The sequence below is a fragment of the Aotus nancymaae genome, unplaced genomic scaffold (assembly GCF_030222135.1).
Source record: "Aotus nancymaae isolate 86718 unplaced genomic scaffold, 86718_ANA_hifiasm-v0.15.2.pri h1tg000064l_1, whole genome shotgun sequence".
In the NCBI taxonomy this organism is placed as follows: domain Eukaryota; kingdom Metazoa; phylum Chordata; class Mammalia; order Primates; family Aotidae; genus Aotus; species Aotus nancymaae.
The window spans coordinates 26,670,224-26,686,771 of NW_026988479.1; the positions used below are offsets into that span (position 1 = coordinate 26,670,224).

At 45.7% G+C, this 16,548-nt stretch overlaps 1 protein-coding gene across 1 annotated transcript; it reads right to left on the bottom strand.

Moving 5' to 3' along the window:
• Nucleotides 1–989: 989 nt before the first annotated feature.
• On the bottom strand, nt 990–16,548 carry ATOX1 (antioxidant 1 copper chaperone). Its single transcript, XM_012466316.3, has 4 exons — nt 16,486–16,548; nt 9,420–9,495; nt 3,897–4,067; nt 990–1,126 (listed from the first exon to the last, which is right to left on the bottom strand). Exons 1-3 carry the CDS (start codon nt 16,489–16,491, stop codon nt 3,943–3,945), a joined length of 207 nt encoding a protein of 68 aa, XP_012321739.2. The 5' UTR covers nt 16,492–16,548; the 3' UTR covers nt 990–1,126; nt 3,897–3,942.

Consider the following 16,548-nt stretch of genomic DNA (forward strand, 5'->3'; position numbering starts at 1 on the left):
TGCGTCCAGCTGAGATCCTCAATAATTTTTTTTTTTGAGACAGAGTCTCACACCGTTGCCCAGGCTGGAGTGCAGTGGTGCAATCTTGGCTCACTGCAACCTCTGCCTCTCGGGTTCAAGTGATTCTCCTGCTTCAGCCTCCCGAGTATCTGGGATTACAGGCGCCCACCACCACGCCCAGCTAATTTTTTGTATTTTTAGTTGAGACAGGGTTTCACTATGTTGGCCAGGCTGGTCTCAAACTTTTGACCTCATGATCCGCCCACCTTGGCCTCCCAAAGTGCTGGGATTATAGGCATGAGCCACCACACCTGGCCTGATCCTCAATAACTTTTAAGAGTATATGAGATCTACTTGGCTGGTCGCAGTGACTCACGCTTATGATCCCACCTTGGCCTCCCAAAGTGCTGGGATTATAAGCCTGGCCAACATAGTGAAACCCTATCTCTTTCTTACTGCTAGATTAGCGTTCCCTTCAAATTTGAGTGATTTTGAACTAGCAATCACTGCTTAATAAATTTACATGTATCACCTCATTTAACCCCCACAACCACCATTTGCAGTAGATGCGATCATCACATTTTATGTCTGTGAACACTGAGAGGTTAAGTGGCCCAGCTGGGAGGTACTGGAGCTTCAACTCTATCCCAGGAAGGTTGTCTCCACAGCCTCTTCCCACTATTCCACTTGCCTTAACATTTGATAACCTTTTGTGTAATTCACTTGATACACAAAAATTGTTCAAAATATAGAGTCTATGAAACTGGTGAAAAGAAAGGGAATCACTGATCTGGGTCAATGCCTCCACTTTACAGGTGAGGAAAAAATGAGGCCCAGATAGGGTAAGTGATTTGCTAAAGATCACACAGCAAAGAATCAGAATCTACAGGGTGTCTGACTCCCAGGTGGGAACTCTCAAAACTCAAACCCAAGTAAACATAACCAACTACATGTGAGCAAGCAATACCAAGACCAGGCAAGACAACATCTCCAACAAAAGCAGCTCAATTTTATTTCGAGGAAGCTAGAAAGGAACAGAACAACTGAGGGTCTCTGCAGGAACACCATTGCTCAGCAAGACTGCCAAGTCCCAGGTCTGTCTGGAAGCCAGGGGAGGATCAGGAGCCTAGGAAAGATAGAAAGTTAGCTGGAACAAAGGCGCCATCTGCTGTGCACATAGCAATATTGCAAAGGCAATAAACGTTGCACTAAGATAATGTAATTCCTTTTATATGACATGTCCAGGGTAGGCAAGTCCAGAGTAGCAGAAAGCAAATTAGTGGCTGCCAGAAATGGAGAGATGAGGAGTGGGGAGTGACTGCATAATGGATAGAGGGTGTGTTTCTGAGATGATGGAAGAGTTTTGAAACTAGAGAGAGATGGTGGTTGTACAACATTGTGAATGTACCAAATGGCACTAAATGATAGACTTTAACCCATTTATGCCTAATGTTTCATTAGTGGAACGCTAAACTTGTGGGAGTTAACTTATATCCTACTGCTCAAGATCATCACCAAGGGGCCGGGCGCGGTGGCTCACGTCTGTAATCCCAGCACTTTGGGAGGCCGAGGCGGGTGGATCACGAGGTCAAGAGATCGAGACCATCCTGGTCAACATGGTGAAACCCCATCTCTACTAAAAATACAAAAAATTAGCTGGGCATGGTGGTGCGTGCCTGTAATCCCAGTTACTCAGGAGGCTGAGGCAGGAGAATTGCCTGAACCCAGGAGGTGGAGGTTGCGGTGAGCCGAGATCGGGCCATTGCACTCCAGCCTGGGTAACAAGAGCGAAACTCCATCTCAAAAAAAAAAAAAAAAAAAAAAGATCATCACCAAGGTTTGATTTTTCACACAAAAAAGTGCAACATGCAGCATAAATGGGTTAAAATAGTTAATTATAATATCTTGTGAATTTCATCTCAATAACATGAGAAAACATGTTTCCTATGAGAAAAACACATTAAGCTACATGTGATTTACATCTAACAGATAATATTTTTTGAGTTAAAAAAAATTCATATGCCCAGGCCTGGAGTTTCTAATCTAAGATGTGTGTATTAGGACTCCCCCATGTATATAGTTGGCTCAGGAAGAGGTTTTTTCCTTCTCTCCCTCCATTCCTTCTTGTTAGAGAGCACTTTTATCAAATACAATCTTACAGAAAAGCCCAATATGACATAGGGCTGTTTGGGAGCTCTGGAGAGTCCAAACATATGAGGGGAGCCTTCATATGTGGAGAGATTTCACAGCAACCCCCACAAGGCAGGAAAGCAGGTTGGAGGTTTCAGCCCCATTTTACAGATGGGAAGACCAAATCTCTGTAATACAAAAAGTGTCCAAAGTCAGTGTGAAATGAGGACAGAGTTAGAATTAGAATCCTAGATTCCAGGCCGGGCACAGTGGCTTATGCCCGTAATCCCACTTTGAGAGGCTGAAGGGGGTGGATCACAAGGTCAGTTTGAGACCAGCCTGGCCAAGATAGTGAAACTCCATCTCTACTAAAAATACAAAAATTAGCCTGGCACAGTGGCAGGTGCCTGTAATCCCAGCTACTTGTGAGGCTGAGGTGGGAGAATCGCTTGAACCTGGGAGGCAGAGGTTGCGGTGAGCCAAGATCGCATCACCATACTCTAGCCTGGGAAAAAAAAAAAAAAAAAAAAAGAATCCTGGATTCCTGGATTCCTATTATTCATCCTGGGCTCATTCCTGCACATGGGTTCTATCTATGGATGAAAAGTGCATGATGAAAACAGATGCCTGTGACATCTTGTGACTTGCATGTGATGTCACCATATGGTGACAGAACACTCCTGTGGCTCAGGTTCCAAATGTACACCTTTGGGAGGGAACTATCAGTCAGCTGTGGCTGGCTCCTATCTGGAGAGTCTCCTGGACCCATTCACAGGGACAATGCCACCAGTAACAGTTACAGAAATCCAATTCAGGATATCTGACTGTCTTCCTGCCTTTGCCACTCACCTGGGTGGGGCTTTGGTTGAACCACTTCCCCTCTCTTGGCCTCATTTTTCTCAATCACAGTCAGGGCACCAAATCACATGAGGGATGTGGTGATCATTGCAGTTCGTGAGCCAAAGACACTAGGAGGGCCCTGCTGAGACTGTGGCTGGATCAATGAATAAGGTCTGCCTGGTTCCAAAGTGAAGAGTGCTGGCACAGTGCCCCTTACTGCCTCACTGGATCACATAAAAGTGAAGGCAACATCTAGCTCAGACATGCTATTGTTTTTGTACCAGGCTGGACAGAGGGCATGCTCAGGAAGCTGACAACAGTTTCAAGTAGAGAGAGTGGCACAGTCTGAATTAACTTACTTGGTCAGGGCACAAGAGAACAAGGCCCAAGGCAAAAGTGTCAACTCTGATGAGACAGTTTATCAAAGCCAGAGCCATGCGTAGTGATATGTGCCTATAGTTCCAGCTACTTAGAAAGCTGAGGCAGGAGGATGACTTGAGCCCAGGAGTTAAAGGCTACAGTGCACTATGATCACACCTATGAAGAGCTACTGCCCTCCAGCCTGGGCCACATAGTGAAACACTGTCTCAAAGAAACAAACAAATCAAGAAGCCAAAGATGCATTGCTTAGGGTCATATACTATAAACTTAAACCCTGCTAACCATGAAATGCAACCCCTACTCCTAAAGAGGACTCTGGGAGACATTACGCAGTGCTCTGTCCAATCACAGGGGCTGTAAGGATTCCCTGAACTTGTGATTTGCATTAGACATATATTTGTAACCACTCCAAAGAAAGTGGACAGTGGATTGAAAAGAACCCAGGGGCTCTCCTGCTCCACTCAAGCTCTCAAAGGCCAAGGTGTTAGCTCTGATGAGAAGTGTGAGCAGCAGGTTTGTTCAGCAAGTGCTGGAGCCTTACCCACCTGCCCCCTTTGGTCCATCCTGCGGGCTGTGGGGACCAGGTCCCTGCTACTCAAGGCCAAGGTAGGAAACAGTCTTTCCTGTTTTCTTCAGGGTTGCAAGCAGAGTGTCCATGCTGTGCTCAGATTCAATGCAGACCTTCTTGTTGGGCAGGTCAATGTCATACTTAACTCCTGCAGGAAGAGGAAATGGGGTGTGGGGAAAGGAAGCAGAGACCCTCCCAGTTACAGCAAGAAAGAGTTCATGCTCTAAATTACTACTCACAACTACCCCTTCCCTTTCCTCTAGAGCAGGGATTGGCAAACTTCTTCTGTAACGAACCAGAAAGTAAATGTTTTGGGCATTGTGGGCCACATATGCACTCTGTTGTATATTCTGTGTTATTTATTTATTTTATTTTATTTATTTTTGAGACAGAGTCTCGCTCTGTCGCCCAGGCTGGAGTGCAATGGCGTGATCTCAGCTCAATGAAACCTCCGCCTCCCAAGTTCAAGAGATTGTCCTGCCTCAGTCTTCCAAGTAGCAGGGATTATAGGCACCTACCACCACAACAGGCTAATTTTTGTATTTTTAGTTGAGACGCGGTTTCACCGTGTTGACCAGGCTGGTCTAACGCCTCAGCCTCACAAAGTGCTGGGATTACAGACGTAAGCCACCACGCCTAGCCATTCTGTCTGTTTTTATAATTCCATTCTTGAATGTACAAAAATAGGCTGTGAGCAGGATTTGGCCCATGGGCTGTAGTGTGTTCATCCCTGCTCTATACTAGGGCTTTTTGAGACACAGACACACTCTGTTGCCCAAGCTGGAATGCAGTGGCACGATCTCAGCTCCCACTGCAACCTCCACCTCCTGGGTTTAAATGATTTTTGTGCCTCAGCCTCCAGAGTAGCTAGAATTACAGGTGTATACTACCACACCTGGCTAATTTTTGTATTTTTAGTAGAGTCAAGGTTTAGTCATGTTGGCCAGGCTGGTCTTGAAATCCTAACCTCAAGTGATCTGCTCGCCTTGGCCTCCCAAAGTGCTGGGATTACAGGCATGAGCCACTGCACCCAGACAATTTTTTTTTTTAATTGCAAATGTAATATAGACACATTTTTTTTTCAAAAAAGCAAACATTTCTAAATATAAGTAGAAGGAGTAAGGCCCCCTACTGATCCTACCCCTAGAGAAAAGTACGGCTTCTATCCAGACTGTCTCAGATAGACAAATGAAAAATAACTCCTCCAAATGGTATCATACTGTATAAACAGGTCTTGCTAATATTTTACTTTTCTTTTTCTTCATTAATTTTAATTTTTTTTTTTTTTTGAGACAGGGTCTCACTGTGTTATCCAGGCTGGAGTACAGTGGCACAATCAGGAATCACTGCAACCTTGAACGCCCAGGCTCAGGTGATCCTCCCGTCTCAGCCTCCCAAGTTGCTGTAACTACAGGCACACGCCACCATGCCTGGTTAAGTTTTGTATTTTATGTAGAGACAGAGTTTTGCATATTGTCCACGCTAGTCTTGAACTTCTGGACTCAAGCGATCCACCTGCCTAGGCTTCCCAAAGTGCTGGGTCTACAGGTGTGAGCCACTGTACCTGGCCCATTCTCTTTTTTTTTTTTTTTTTGAGATAGAGTCTCATTCTATCATCCAGGTTGGAGTGCAGTGGGGTGATCTCGGCTCACTGCTGCAGCCTCTGCCTCCTGGGTTCAAGTGATTATCTTGCCTCAGCCTCCTGAGTAGCTGGGATTATAGGCATAAGCCACCATGCCTGGCTAATTTTTGTATTTTTAGTAGTGACGGGGGTCTCACCATGTTAGCCAGGTTAATTTCAAACTCCTGACCTCAGATGATCCACCTGCCTTGGCCTCCCAAAGTGCTGGGATTACAGGCATGAGCCACTGCACCCAGCCCCATTCTTTTATCAAAAGCTACCATCTTCCACAGTGTGGAAGATCTTCCACACATCTACTTAATTAATCCACTGCTAAAGGTCACTGAGGATGCTTCTAAGTTTCACCACTATCACAATAATGTTATAGTAAACATACTTCAACTTGTCTTAAAAAACTTATAAAAATATTTTTATACCATGAATTCACAGAATGGAAATTGTGGGGCAACAGATGTTTGGCACATTTTTAATGTTTAATAGACATTGCAAAATCACCCTCCTAAATGGCTATGCCAATTTAAAGCTCCCCAGCAGCCCATGGGAGGACTTAGAGTTTTATTCTGACAAAAGAGTGTAGAAAGAAAGGAAAACTCTTGGTAGGTTCTAGGCCTGGCCCCACAATTGACTTGCTGGGTGACCACGGTTGGGGGGGTGGAGAGGGTCGGTGGGGGGGTCCTGCTTCTTACAGCCCTCAGCTACCTCATCTGTATATGAAGGAGTCGGGGCTGGCCAGCTCATGTGGTCTTTCCAGCTCAAGGATGCCACTAGTCTGTGATTCCTCAGCCCTAGCACTGTTCTTTCAGGGTCCTAAGCAACTCAGAAAACCCTCCTGACCCTTCTCAAGAGGTCATATAAGAGGGGACAGTAGGAAAAGATGGGGACAAAAGATGATGCTGAAGCTCAAAGGCAGATCCTCCAGCAAGGGACCTTAAAAATCATATGGTTGGCTGAGCATGGCGGCTCATGCCTGTGATCACAGCACTTTGGGAGGCTGAGGTTGGTGGATTACCTGAGGTTAGGAATTCAAGACCAGCCTGGCTAACATGGTGAAACTCTGTCTCTACTAAAAATACAAAAATTAGCTCAGTGTGCTGGCATGTGGCTGTAATCCCAGCTACTGGGGAGGGTGAGGCAGGAGAGTCGCTTGAATCTGGGAGACGGAGGTTGCAGTGAGCCGAGATCGCGCCATTGCACTCCAGCCTGGACAACAAGAGTGAAACTCTGTCTCAAAAGAAAAAAATAATTAGCCAGGCTTGGTAGTGGGCACCTATAATCCCAGCTACTCAGGAGGCTGAGGCAAGAGAATTGTTTGAACCTGGCATGGGGAGGGAACGCAGGTTGCAGTGAGCCGAGGTCGCACCACTTCACTCTAGCCTGGGCAATAGATCGAAACTCCATCTCAAAAAAAAAAAAAAAAAAAAAAAGCATTAACAGCAAAAGCTGATACAGATATACAAGATATAATTCCCATACTACAGCTGGGGAAACCCAGGCCTGAGGAAGAAGTACCCACAGTCACGTAGCAAGTCAGCAGCCAGGTTTTTTCCACTACCTCAGGTTCTTTCACATTAAGATCCCAGTTCACAGGGCTAGAGGCCAACCACTGACTCACTGTGGGACTCTGGGCAAGTCACTTCTCCTCCTGGGCACTGGCCTCAATATCCCCATTCCAAAGATGGAAGTACAGCTCAGAGGACTGCTAATGAGATCACGTCCATGTGGAAGCCATTTGAAAACTTAATGTCATTATTATTTGCGGTTTAAAAAAATTTTTTTAGAAGATTGTGTGATAGTTCATGTCAGGGAGAAAGAAAAGGAAAAAATCTGAGAAGGCTGACTGAGCGCAGGCACTGCCAAAACTGATCACAACTCAATTATTACCTCATTCAGCCCCAGGGCCAGATCCCAGCCCTCTCTGGGCCTCAGTTTCCCCAGCTGTGAAATGACAAGGCTAGATGAGAATGGCTGTTCAAAAGAGGTGCTTTAAGAATATCTGCAGGCCAGGCATGGTGGCTCACGCCTATAATCCCAGCATTTTGGGAGGCAAAGGCAGGTGGATCACTTGAGGTCAGCAGCTCAAGACCATCCTGGCCAACATGGTGAAACCCCGTCTCTATGAAAAATACAAAAACTAGCTGAAAATCACCTGAACCCATGAGGTAGAGGTTACAGCGAACCGAGATCACGCCACTGGACTCCAGCCTGGGCAACAGAGTGAGACTCCGTCTCAAAAAAAAAAAAAAAATCTGCATGTGAGTGATTCAAAATTAATTAAAAACATTTTTTTTGAAGTAAAGAAATAGAAAAGGACAAAATTTAAAAATTGTTACCATTTTAAAAATCTTTCTTTTTTCTTGGAGACAGGTCTTGCTAACTGCAGCCTCAAACTCCCGGGCTGAAGTGATCCTCCCACCTCAGCCCCACAAAGTAACTGGGAGGACAGGCATGTGCCACCATGCCTGGCTAATTTTTTTGCTATTTTTTGTAGAGATGGGGTTTTACCATGTTTCCCAGGCTGGTCTCAAGAACTCCTGAGCTCAGGCAATCTGCGCACCTCAGCCTTCCAAAAAATGCTGGGATCACAGGTGTGAGCCACTGTGCCCAGCCCCATTTAAAAAATCTTAACAGAGGCCGGACACAGTGGCTCATGCCTATAATCCCAGCACTTTGGGAGGCCAAGGCGGGCAGATCACCTCAGGTCGGGAGTTCGAGACAGCCTGTCCAACATGGAGAAACGCTGTCTCTACTAAAAATACAAAATTAGCTGGGCATAGTGACACATGCCTGTAATCCCTACTTGGGAGGCTGAGGCAGGAGAATCACTTGAACCCACGAGGCGGAGGCTGCGGTGAGCTGAGATTGCAGTGAGCTGAGATCGCACCATTGCACTCCAGGCTGGGCAAGAAGAGCAAAACTCTGTCTCCCTGCCCAAAAAAAAACTTGTTTTCTTTTTTTTTTTTTTTTTGGTATTTTTAGTAGAGACAAGGTTTCACCATGTTGGTCAGGCTGGTCTTGAACTCCTAATCTAGTGATCAACCAACCTCAGCCTCCCAAAGTGCTGGGATTACAGGTGTGAGCCACCACGCCCAGCCCAAAAAAAAAAATCTTAATAGAAAACGACACTCAGATGTGTCATGCAGTACACACTGGAGATGACCAACATTTTAACTAGTACTGCTATGGCTCCAGAGCTAGTCCAGAGCTAGTTAATTTGGCTAAATCCCAGCTCTACCATTTACTGGCCATGTGATCCCAGATAAATTACTTAACCTCTCTGAACTTCAGCTGTCTCCTGTTTAACACAGAGCTAGTCAAAAAAGCTATCTGAAATGGCTGTGGTGAGGATTAAACGATGTGATCCACATAAGCCACTCATAAACTAAAAAGAGTGTCTGGGTGCCATGGCTCAGGTATGTAATCCCAGCACTTTGGGAGGCCCAGGTGGATCACCTGAGATGAGAAGTTCGAGACCAGCCTGACCAACAAAGTGAAACTCCGTCTCTACTAAAAATATAAAAATTAGCTGGGCGGTGCCTATAGTTATTGGCAGGTGCCTATAGTCCCAGCTACTCGAGAGGCTGAGACAGGAGAATTGCTGGAACCCAGGAGGTGGAGGTTGCAGTGAGCCAAGATCGTGTCACTGCACTACAGCCTGGGCAGTGGAGCAAAACTCTGTCTCCAAAAAAAAAAAAAAGAAACTAACAAGAGTACTTGGCACATGCTAAGTACTCAATACATTTTAGTTTTACTGTTATGATCAGCTTCTAAGCATCTCCTGCTACGTCTGCATGTATCTGAACATGGCACAAGTGGATCTGTCTCCTCTATCTCACCCGCAACTGAGGGCCACTCACTCACCTCCAAGCTTATTGAGGACCCGAGAGACAGCTTCAGCGCAGCCTCCACATGTCATGTCAACGGAGAACTCGTGCTTCTAAAACAAACAAAGAGGGACCATGACCTCAGCCCTGCAGAGTGACCCACACACGATGCCAGCAAGCAGGCCCACTCAGGCCAAGATAGAAGGGAGAGAGACTGGGCAGAACGTGGTTGCCATCAGATTCATCAGGAGACTATTTCTGAGCCCCAGTCTTTTCAATTGTAGAGTAGCTAAGAGTTTCTACCTCACAGGTTGTATTCAATGGAATCATCCCTATAAATCCCATAGTAGTGTCTGGCACATAGTGAATGGAATCACCTGAAGATCTAGCTTAAAATGCTTTTTTCCTGGTCCTAACTTCAAAACACTTGATTCTTGAGCTATGAGCTTTGTCTCAGGGCCACCAATAACTCTGACAGGGATGAGCCCTCATATTCTGAACAATGCTGATATGGTGGGCCCACTTATGAACGAGAAAATTGTTTTCTGCATTAGAATCACCTGCAGTTTGCAAAAAATACAGGTTCTCATCAGCAGGTCTGGGCTGGGGCATCTGTTATGTCTAGTCATTATCCCAGATGACTCTGCTTTCCTCCAAGGGCCTCGTTCTCAGAGGCAGCATCTGGGTCCAGGGAAGAGAAAGGATTGCCTGGGTTCCCTAGTGGGTTGGAGGCCAGGCAGGAAGGGATCCCAGGCTCCTAGTCTGCACGTAAGCTCTAGAGTCTCCAGAATATCTAACAGATCAAGGGTTTGAAGGTAAGCTCCCAGAAGACAGGGGTTTTGTTCAGTTCACTGCTGGATCCCTAATAATTGGAAAAGTGCCTGGATAGAGTAGGTACTTACTACATTTTTTGAGTCAATGGATAACTGACATGGCTGGTTTGAAATTCTGGGTCTTTTGCTTTGCTTTCACACAAGGATTACTTATCCCAATACTTTATTTTAAAATCTCTGCAAATGAGACCATCTGAAATCAGATAAATCTGGCTTCAGATACTAGCTCTTGCACTTACCAGTTGCAAGGTCATCAATAAGTTACTTCTCTGTGCATTGGTTTCCACATTTGAAAATTGGGGTTAAGAGTCCGGCTCTAGATTTGTGAATGGGATGAACATGGGATTTTAAGTGTGGTAGCCAGCATCCAAGATAGCGTCAATGATCTCTGCATCTGGTATTTATGTTCTTGAGCAATCCCATTCCAAAAATGTCTCGGGTTGGTCTGTGTGTTTTATAGAATACGGCTTAAAGTGAGGTTATGTGGCTTCTGAAGCTGTAACAATGTCATAAAACACACTGTGGCTTCTGTCTTGTTCTCTTTCTGGGATCACTTACACTAGAGGAAGTCAGCTACCAAATCATAAAGATATTCAAGCAACCATAAAGAGAGGTCCAGAAAGTGAAAGACCAAACACTCAAACTAACAAGCATGTGAGTGAGCCATCTTGGAAGTAGATTCTCCAGCCCCAGTCAATCCTTCAGTTGAATGCAGCTCCAGCCAACATCTAATTGCAACTTCATGAGAGCCCCTGAGCCAGAGCCACTAGGCCAAACTCTTTCCAAATTCCTGATTCTCAGAAACTGTGTGAGTTACTATAAATATATTTGTTGTTTTATACTACGAAGTTTTGGGATAATTACTAAAGAACAATAGATAACTAATACATTAAAGAAATTAGAGCCTAGTACTAGGTTCCAGTGGGTAAAAAGTTAGCTATTGGATTATTACGGTGATTAATTTCTTCCATTTGTCTCTCCTCTTTCCCTTCAAAAAAGAATGGCTACATTTTTCATGGAGCACTTCAAAATATTTCAAGTCTATTACCTCATTGGAATTCTGGGTATAGTGATATATCTTGCTAGACAACCTCAGGCAAAATCTCTGTTCCAGAAGGGCTCCAGTTCCCTAATCTATACCAAAAGGGTATTAGCTAAGTCAATTTTTTTCAACTTCAGTGTGCGTAGGAAGAAATCTGGGGACCTTGTGGAAAGTACAGCTCCCAGGCACCTGCCTCAGCTGGCTCTGTGGATGTGGTATGGGCTCTGCCACTCGCCATTTTTAACTTACTGGGGAGAGACAGGGAGGCAAAACTACAAGCCTGAGAATAAAGTGGCTAAGTGGCTTCTCAAACTCTTTCCAAGTCTCTAAACACCTCTGAGTCTGGATTGTCATTGTGCTCCACAGAGGCAACCAAGACCAAGAGTAAAGCAGCTCGATTTTCCACTGCTGGACTGTCTGACCTTTGTGACTAGTAAACCACTACTTTTATTAAGGCCAAATCTGCAAAATCTGACTTCAAGAAAATGATCAGTCTTTTCTTCTAGTTAAACATCTCTAATTTTTTTCATCTTATTTCATGACTATTTAAAGACAACAACAATAACAAATTCTGGAAAAAAGGATTTGTAGTAGGTATTACAAAATCTTGTCTTTAAAATGCGGTCCTCAGCCCAACAATATGAGCATCACCTGAGAGCCTCTCAGAAATGCAGAATCTCAGGTCCCTCCCCCGAAATCCAGAATCGGAATCTTTAACAAGACACCAAAGTCATTCCTGCCACAGTCTGAGATGATGCTCTCCTCTATTAAAAATTTTCTTTAGGCTGGGCACTGTGGCTCATGCCTGTAATCCCAACACTTCGGAAGGTGGAGGCAGGCGGATCACCTGAGGTCGGGAGTTCAAGACCAGCCTGGCCAACATGGTGAAACCCCCATCCCTACTAAAAATACAAAAATTACCTGGGCATGGTGGCGTGCATCTGTAATCCCAGCTACTCGGGAAGCTGAGGCAGGAGAATCACTTGAACCCGGGAGGCGGAGGTTGCTGTGAGCCAAGATCCTGCCACTGCACTCCAGCCTGGGAGACAGAATGAGACTCTGTCTGAAAAATGAGTTTGGTCATTTTTCAACAAAATGATTTTGGCCATAGCCAAACTCATTTGTTTACTTGTGCACTAGAATGGCAATGAGTAGTTGTAACAGAGACCCTATGGTTTGTGAAGCCTAAAATGTTTACTATATGGGCCTTGTAAAAAAGTTTGCTGAGTCTTGCTCTAGGATAACCAGCAGAAAATCAAGATTCATCAGTGGTTTGCACTTATATACTGAGCCAAAGCTTTGAAGGGTTTGCAAGATCAACATAAGAGCTAAATCTATTGGTTGTCTATTATATGTTAAATTCTCTTTATATAGTATATAAATTAGTCCTCACTGAGCCTGGAAAGAGAGCTATTTATCTTCACTCAGGAGGAAAGTGTAGTTCCCAAGAGTTCACTAGGTGGCCTACAGTCATGTGGCAAATAACTACTGAGTATGGAATATGAAGCTAGGCTTTCCTCGCTCCAGGCAAATCTTGCTGGTTCTGGAACAGCAAAGTGCACCGCCAGCCCTCATAACCCTGACTCTCAGCAGAAGTTCTGAAACTAGAAACACATTTTTAGGGAGCACAGTTTTTTGCTGCCCAAGGACCTAACGGCAACAGATAGCTGAAGCTTTCTGCTGCTGATTACAGGGAGTAGGTCTCATCTCCCACAGTACAAAAGTCAGAAGCAAGAAACCAGCTTCTGGGTATAAACATTACAGTTCAGTGCTCTCCTCCTCCACCTCTGAGGGGCAAAAATAAATTTGAGAGTGATGGAAAATCTATTTCATGGACAGAGTAATCATTTCTTTATAGGAGAATCTCAAGATTGGCTCTACCACTGGATGCATGACTGGGTAGTCCTGGTTCCTCAGGGCCTCTGGGGTCTTTTATAAAGACTTATAAAATGGATAGATTTTAAAAGCCAGTAGGTTTTAAAAGTCAGTAGGTGGAACAATTCTTTTTTGTTTGTTTGTTTTTTGAGACAGAATCTTACACCCAGGCTGGAGTGTAGTCGTGCAATCTCGACTCACTGCAACCTATGCCTCCTGGGTTCAAGCGATTCTCCTGCCTCAACCTCCCAAGTAGCTGGGACTACAAGCGCTTACCAGAACGCCTGGCTAATTTTTTTGTATTTTTAGTAGAGACGGGGTTTCACTGTGTTGGCCAGGGTGGTCTCGAACTCCTGACCTCGTGATCCACCCGCCTCAGCTTCCCAAAGGGCAGGGATTACGGGCGTGAGTTACTGCACCTGGAATAATTCTTTTTTTTTTTTTTCTTTGAGCTGGAGTCTCGCTCTGTCACCAGGCTGGAGTACAGTGGCACAACCTCAGCTCACTGCAACCTCCGCCTCTGGGGTTCAAGTGATTCACCTGCCTCAGCCTCCTGAGTAGCTGGGATTACAGGTGCATGCCACCACGCCCAGCTAATTTTTGTATTTTTAGTAGAGCGGGCTTTCACCATGTTGGTCTGGCTGGTCTCAAACTCCTGACCTCATGATCCTTCTGCCTCGGCCTCCCAAGGAACAATTCTTTAATAGAATCTCAGAACTGGGAGGGTGGGGAGGAGGGGGTCATTTTGTCCAGACTGTCTCCCCCAGAAGAGAAATTCTTTTTCAAATATTCAGGATATTCAGTCCTTGAACACTCTAATGTTTACTAATACTAGTATGTGAATGTCTACTATGTGCCAGGCATTGTTCTAAACACTCTACATGCATTATCTTAATTGTCACAACAATCCCATGAGGTAGGTACTAGTATTATCCCTTCTTGACAGATGAGAAAATAGGTTTAGGAGTTAGTTTACCATTCGCAGTGATTCAGCTAGTGAGTAGGGACTGAATTGGACATAGTCAGTCTCTAAAACCTCAATGCTTAACCAGTGAGATCTTGTTAAAATGGGATTGAACACTGCCTGCCTATAGTTCTTTCTTTCTTCCTTTGAGACAGGGTTTCTCTTTCACTTTGTCACCCAGGCTGGAATACAGTGGCATGATCATGAGTCACTGCAGTCTCGACCTCCCCAGCTCCAGCAATCCTCCCACCTTAGCCTCCCAAATAGCTGTGACTATAGGCACGGGCCACCATATCCGGCTCATTTTTTGTATTTTTTGTAGAGACAGGGTTTCGTCATGTTGCCAAAGTTGGTCTCAAACTCCTGCATTAAAGTGATCTGCCCACCTGGGCCTCCCAAAGTGCTGGGATTACAAGCGTGAGCCACCGTGCCTGGCCTTATCTGCCTATAACTCTAGCCTACTTGTCCTATGTCTACACAGGAGCTACCGTTTCCTGGGGACTAGATATGTCAGTGGCTCGGTGACATGTTTTACTGGCATTTTTCCAATTAATACTAACAACAGTCCTGTGAACTCAAAGTTTTTGTCCCTGTCTTACAGATGAGGAAATCAAGGCAGTGAGCAACTTGCCTGAGGTCACCCAGTTGGCAAGCTGGGGCACAGATTTTCAGAGGTTTCTAGGATCCCAAACCCTGTACCCTCAGGCATTTGAGAAAACTCTCAGGTAACACACTCTTCCCTTTCCAATTATATACACATATACACACACACACACACATATACACACACACACACATATATACATACACATATATACACACACACGCACACACATACACACATATACATACACATATATACACACATATACACAGATATATAAATGCATACACATATATATATACACACACATATATATACACATACATATACACACACACACACACACATATATATATTCTTCCCTTTCCAGTTTTGAGGCAGTCCCTTGACTAACACCCTCCTTCCTTCAGCTGTTCATCTTGTGGTACATGGTGCCAAGCGCCCTCCTCATTCCCATCATCTGCTCCAGAGGGTCTTTTGTTTGTCAAAATCCCCAGAAAAAGACACAGAATACAGTGATCATCAAGCTGGCCTTTTCCTCATTGCCACCCCCGACAAAAAAACCTGGTGCCCAGCCCCAGGGCAATTAATACTGTCTTCTACCATTGCCTCAGGCAGACTTGCTCAACTGGTAGGGCTGATTCTATCAGATTCCTTGTCCATACTTTGTTGTTAGAGGATTTGTCTCAAGGCACCTGGCAAGGCTCAAGGGAAATGACACCTGAGATGTTCGTGGCTCTGCCCAGGGGACCTCAGACTCACCTGCCAGCTCCCAAAAGCCAGGCTACTAAGATACATGGCATCTGTGGGATACTTCGGGGTATCTACCTGACCCAGAGCCATTAGTTAGACACTCTGAAGAAAATGCAAAACACCACATGACCCTAACCAAGATGTAACTGAGATCAGAGCTTCTTCCCAAGCCGGTGTGACCGCTTTTGCCAGGCACCTCCCATGTGACCAAGCTGGAGAGATGGGAAGCCTAAGCATAAGTTGGCTCTGCCAACTTCACCACCACCTGGAATAAGTTACTGGGCTTTTTATATTTTTATCTGCCAAAGGCCTCAATTCTTTTTATAAAAAATGAGGCCATGAGCAGCAAGGTATATGTGATAAGACTGAGTGATCTGCAAAGGCAGGCTAAGACTGACTTCCTAGACTCTGCCACTGAGCAACTGGTGACTTGGCGGGGGATTCCTGAACCTCTTTGGGGCTTATGGGTTCAGGCTGAGAAAGTGTCTCCATTCAGTGTCCCCCAGAGCTGACCTGAAAAGTAGGCCAGAGTGGGCAGGGAAATGAAAAAAAGCATGAACCTCTGAAAACCTGCCAGGTCCGTGAGGCAATAACCGGGTCCACCCCTTGCCCAGAGCCTCCCCACCGCCCTCCTTCAGGCCAGCTCCGCGGGCAGGACAGCCAGGAGGAAGGCTCAGGGACTAGGCGTCTCAGTTCCTGCCGGTCAGCAACCTCCCGCCTCCTGCTGAGCGACCCCCTACCCCCTCTCCGGGTCTGTTTCTCCGGGTACGCAGGGAAGGCGTGGGCTTGTCGCCCCCTGGAGGCCTTCTAGTTCCGACGTTTTGAAGCCTGGCTCCTAGATTAAACTCCCTTCGGATCCCATTTTCTGGAGGGTCGCAAAAGCTGGGGGCTGGGTGGGATAAGCCGGGGGACAACAGCAGCTCCGGTCGCGGCCTGAGCCCTTTAAGAGCAGCATCCGGTCAAACAGCTATGCAGCCGAGGAGCAAGCCGGGGACTGCAAGTCTGCGCGGCGGGGACGGCGCAGCCACTCACCGGCATGACTGAGGCAGCAGCGGTGCGGCGGCGGTGCGGCGGCGAGGCGGCGGTGAGGCGGCA